Source organism: Polypterus senegalus, chromosome 2 (genome assembly GCF_016835505.1).
Source record: "Polypterus senegalus isolate Bchr_013 chromosome 2, ASM1683550v1, whole genome shotgun sequence".
Classification (NCBI taxonomy): domain Eukaryota; kingdom Metazoa; phylum Chordata; class Cladistia; order Polypteriformes; family Polypteridae; genus Polypterus; species Polypterus senegalus.
In genome coordinates, this window is record NC_053155.1 from 19,578,387 (window position 1) to 19,583,742 (window position 5,356).

General features: G+C 35.9%; 1 protein-coding gene across 1 annotated transcript; it reads left to right on the forward strand.

Annotated features, from left to right (window-relative positions):
• Positions 1-989: 989 nt before the first annotated feature.
• LOC120524313 (olfactory receptor 10A3-like) lies at positions 990-4,997 on the forward strand. The gene is made up of 3 exons (XM_039746175.1): positions 990-1,098; positions 1,316-1,454; positions 4,040-4,997. The coding sequence occupies exons 1-3, from the start codon at positions 990-992 to the stop codon at positions 4,995-4,997; spliced, it is 1,206 nt and encodes a 401-aa protein (XP_039602109.1).
• Positions 4,998-5,356: the final 359 nt, after the last annotated feature.

Sequence of the window (5,356 nt, forward strand, 5' to 3'; positions counted from 1 at the left end):
ACAACAGGGGATTTCAGTATGAGAATCACTTGTTAGTGAAATTCTGGGTTAGATTTCCCAAATGCAAAACAGTTTGTGAACATTTTGAAGAAGAACTAATTTGTTTTTTTTTTTTGTTTTGTCCAGCGCCTCCTATTTCACCGGTACGAGAAAAGACAAAACCCCTCACATGTTAATAGTGTTTGTTGCATCTTGATGTCTAGTTATGCAAGTTGTTTTTGGGTAACCCTCTAGCTCCAAAAAAAAAAACCCCATTTTTAGGCCATTTGTGGATTTGTTCAGGAAATTACACCTTATGATGAAGAGTAAAGCGATAGGTGTCTTCAGAAAGAACGATCAGTTTGACCTGAAGTTTTGCATGTCATGTCAACCAACCCCTAAAGGTATAAGAGAGGTGAAAGACACTCCTTTTCAGAAAACTTTAGAAAAATGGGAATTTCATTTTTCAATATTTTGAGGTATATTTTTGATATTTGATTCTTTACTGATGGCCCTAGCTTTGTAAGTCCCGCTCTCTGAGGGTTAAAAATGACTAATTCCAAAGATAAGAATGTGGGGTATTATTTGAGATCTAAGATTAATGATTACGAACATGTTATTTTTGATTTTTGATCCTTCACTAGGGATCTAGCAATTTTTTAACCTCTACCAGAGGGTTAAAAATGACAAGGTTCTATTACAATTTAAAATATTTAAACTTTAAACATTTAAACTGAAGCACACATCTTAATATTTCAAATATTTGTTGCAAGTACTTACAATGTTTATTATGTACTTTTACCTCATAAAGTAAATCATTACATTTCATGAACACCCTAAATTAGGCCAGCTTATGTTAATTTAGACTTTTTTATTTTATGAAAGGCATTTATGTGAGAAATACTATTTAGACTTTTTATTTCAGGAAAGGCATGTGAAAAATACTAACTTTTTTGGATTTGCATTTGAAATTCAGCAAGTGATCCATAATAACCCTTGGTTTTAGTAATATGCTGGAGTTCTATGAGGAAGCAACAAAAGCACAAGATCAGAGAGGTGCATATGAGATTATTTGCCTTGATGTTCAGAAGGCTTTTGATAAGACACCACATGAAATGGGTTAGTGTCATGTCATGTCATTTTCTAACTCGTTAATCCACACCAAGGTCACGGGTTTGAGAGTTGAAGCCAATCCCAGTTAGTATTAGGCACAAGGCTGGAACAAAGTCTGAAAAGAGTGTCACTCCATAACAGTGCAAAAACACACACACACACATACTCAGAACACACTAGGGCAAATTTGGCTTTGCCAGTTCACCTAACTGCATGTCTTTAGACAGTGAGAGGAAGCCAGAGTGCCTGGAGGAAACCAACATAGACATGGGGGGAACTTGCAAACTCCATACAGAGGAGAACCGGGAAGAAGGGTTAGTGATCAAACTAAACAAAGTGGGAATCCATGGTGCATTTTGTAGGTGAGTACAAAACTGGCTCTGACACAGGATGTGAAATGTTGTGGTGAGTGGGACTTTATCAGATTTCGTGATGTGAAAGGGGGTCAGTACTGGGGCCACTGCTCTTATGAAAACACACAAACATCCCGGGCAAGAAAATAATCAATAAGCTAGTTAAGTTTGCAGATGATAGAAAAGCAGATAATGTAGAATTAGCTAAATTGTTACAGAGGGACTTGAACAGCATACAGACCTGGGCAGATTTAAGAGGATTTTTGATATAAACTGTAAGTAAATGTAAATGTATCACACATGAAAAGTACCCCTCATGAGAAGGCCCTTGACAGGCATCACATCATTAAAAATCCCACATAACCCTGGAGTGCTTAGCCCAAAACAACGATGAGGAAACATCATGCAAGGTCACTACCTGCAAGATGAAGGGTGAGGGTCAGGTGCAAGGCTAGTTTAGTGGCAGGATTAGCCTACATAACCTAGATAGGCCTAGATAGCCAAGTTAAAAATGAAAAAAGACAAAACAAAACCTCTAAACTTTTATGTGTCTGACTTGTCATTTGATGTTTCTTTAAAACCGATGGTGGAGCCCCCAGAAGTTACCGTATTTACTCACATATAAAGTTGGTTCTGGAAACCCGAAAAATTGATGATAAATTCAGACCCAGACTTATACACCTGTTCAGACATGTGACATTTAAATTAATATTTTTTTACATCTTCTGGCCTGCTCCAATCTTGCATCAGTTTTTCTAATGCATCAAATTTTGCTGCAGTAGCACAGTTTGCTACTTCGACAATGTTTAATTTAAAATCAGATTCATATTTTCTTCTGATTGTAGATAAGGGGTGCTCTTATGATAAAGGTGTATGGGGGTGTGAGATACAAAAATCACAAATCAGTGCTACCGTTGCTTCAGTTATTACCAAGTGGTCATGTACAGTAGGTACAATACAAGGCAGTGTACTCTGTGGTTACTCTCTCAGGTGGGTGTTAGCGTATCATAATCTCTTGGACGAATAGTGTGAGTTTTCAACTTATACGACAGACATTATAAAATACCAGAAATTATACAGTAAAATCAAGTCCCGACTTATCCGCAGGAGAACTTATCCGCGAGTTTATACTGTAATTTTTTTTCCAGGGATGCTGCTGACTAGAGTTTTTGTTTTCTTTTCATTGTCATCTGGCCATAGCTTAACAATTATCTTAAAAGAAATACCAATTAACCATTTTGGAACTGCCTTTTGTTTCTGTGTGTTTAATCTTTATGTGTATGCATTAAGTAATTGTGAAGTCTGTAATTGTATTTTACCTGTAAAATTGATAGAATGCTCTGTTAAGGGTGCTATACAAGAACAAGCTGATTTGAGTTTATTGACCATTGGGTATGCCTTCAAAACAAGTACACACCTAGCCACTGACACAAATCACTGTATATCTCACCTCGTCTCCCTGGTGTACATGCCAGATGATCATGCTCACTAATGTTTGTGCATATGCATATGTGTGACCAACTCCATGCCATCTCCTCTCCAACCTGTGGTTTCTTGTATCTATTGGCATCTCCTTACCCTCTCCTCAGCACCCAGAGTCTTGAAACTTATTCCAGCTATGCCAACTCTTCTCGTTTTTTTCGACAAAACATACAAAATCTATTTCCATACACAACGTCTCTTTACTACCTCATATAGATGAACACTGATCCACCTCAGTATTTGTAAGCATTTAATAATTTGTTAACATCTGAGCAGTTTTAATAGAGAGAAAAAATCCAGAGTGGTCTCCCCTAGACTTTCTTGTATACTCAGATATGGGGATGTAGTGTATATTTGAGGAGTAAACAACAAGACAATGATTAAATTTTTATATTATGTACATTAAAAAACCATCAACAAGAAATCAAATCAAATTAATAATATAATGAACAATTATTATACAGTAAAAATAAAGTTGAATAAATAAGCTGCATAAATAAAAAACTGCCACTTCTGGTTAGAGGAAATAGCTGAAAAGTTGATAGAAATGTACATTTTGTACCTAGTTACTTGTATGCAAAATTTGGTTGAACTAAGTGAAAGCGTACTCAAGTTATCGTGTAACACAAAGACATAATTCCAAAAAATATATTTTTGGACTTGGGGGTCTAAAAAGTTGAGTTTCATCAACATCTCGAGGTCAAATTTTTGGACGATTACAATACTTTCCCAAAGAAAGTAAATCGGCCTCGGGGAGGTCTAAAATGCCAAGATTCATCAAAATTTTTGGATGGTTACAATACTTTACCTGTACTTTGTATAAGAGAAAGTACAAATAACAGAAAAATCCTATTTATATTAGAACTTGCAGTGTTCACGTATTAAATTATGTAAAAAGTAATTAAGGACAGATGGATGGACAGCAGAGATTAACTAAAATGACTATTAATTTATAGAATGTTTTTGTAATGTCTATGTTATGTCATATCATTTGTCTGGATAAAAGGAATGAGGAAACATAACTCACTGTAGCTCTGAATTGTTTCTCTATTTAATTGACTACTGGAGCTTCTTTACTGAGCTTCTGTTGTTTTATTGTGTTTTTTCCTCAGGGCTGACCACCAACTTACAATGTCTGAATCGACTCAGAACTTTTCTTCGGTCAAAGAATTCCTCATTACAGGATTCCCGGGGCTCAGAGACCAAGAAAGTAGAAAAACATTGTTTGGAGTCTTCTTTACAGTATACCTCTTTATTCTTGTAGGAAACCTTCTCTTAGTCTTCATTTTTCTCTCTGATAGGACCCTCCACACCCCTATGTATATACTGGTCTGTGGTCTGGCTGTTCTCGACATTGCCATCACTACTAACACTGTGCCCAGTATGCTAGTCCTGTTCACATTTGAGTACATAGTTGTGCCATTTGCTGCTTGTTTTACTCAGATGACACTTTGGTCGAGTTTGTTCTCAAGTGAATGCTTTCTCCTTGCTCTAATGGCCTATGATCGCTACATAGCCATTTGCAACCCACTTCACTATCCTAATTTAATGTACAATAGTCTGATCATAAAACTTATTGCCTTCTGTTGGTTGCTGGGCTTTCTTTGTGCACTTGTTGGTGTTGCTGTTCTTCTCAGACTTCCATTCTGTGGGCCCAACAAAATCATCCACTGTTTCTGTAACTTTGGTTCTTTACTGTTCTTGGCCTGTGGAGACATTCAGATCATTAACTACGTTGCTTTATCTATTGGCTTGAGTGTGATGTTCATTCCTTTGGCATTTATCCTTTTCACCTATGTGCAGATAATATTTTCAGTTGTTAAAATTGCCAGTGCTGAGGGACGAATGAAGGCCTTCTACACTTGTGGCACACACATGCTGGTCATTTCTGTCTTTTTCATGGCAGCTGGTAGTGAATTTGTCTCAGTCAGAATTCCCGGTACGTCAGTGGATACTCGTATAATGATTCTAATAGTACAAAATGTATTTCCAGCTTTAACAAATCCGATAATTTACTGTTTGAGAACTAAGGAAATCAGAAAAAGTTTTATTAAAAATTTTAAAAAATGAAATGCTATAAAAGTCCATGAATAGAATTACAGGTTACAGGGGCAGTTATGATAACTCACCTTTTTCAATGATGTAAATAAAATCTTAAATCATTACCTGTGTCATGGTCTTGTCGTTTTTGTTAGTATTTGTTAATGTTTTTCCCTAAACATATCTGCCATGGTGTGCTGCATTTACTTCTCCATCATCTTTCTCAATCCAGATTAGACTCTACTGTATTTATTTTCCTTTTTCCTTGTTTTCTCATATTATTAAACTTCCTAAAAATCTACAGTGTTTAAGTAAAGGTGATGTAATTAGGAAAAAAAAGAACAATGAAACTTTGAATTTGTAATAATTTCCTCTCAGGGATTAATAAA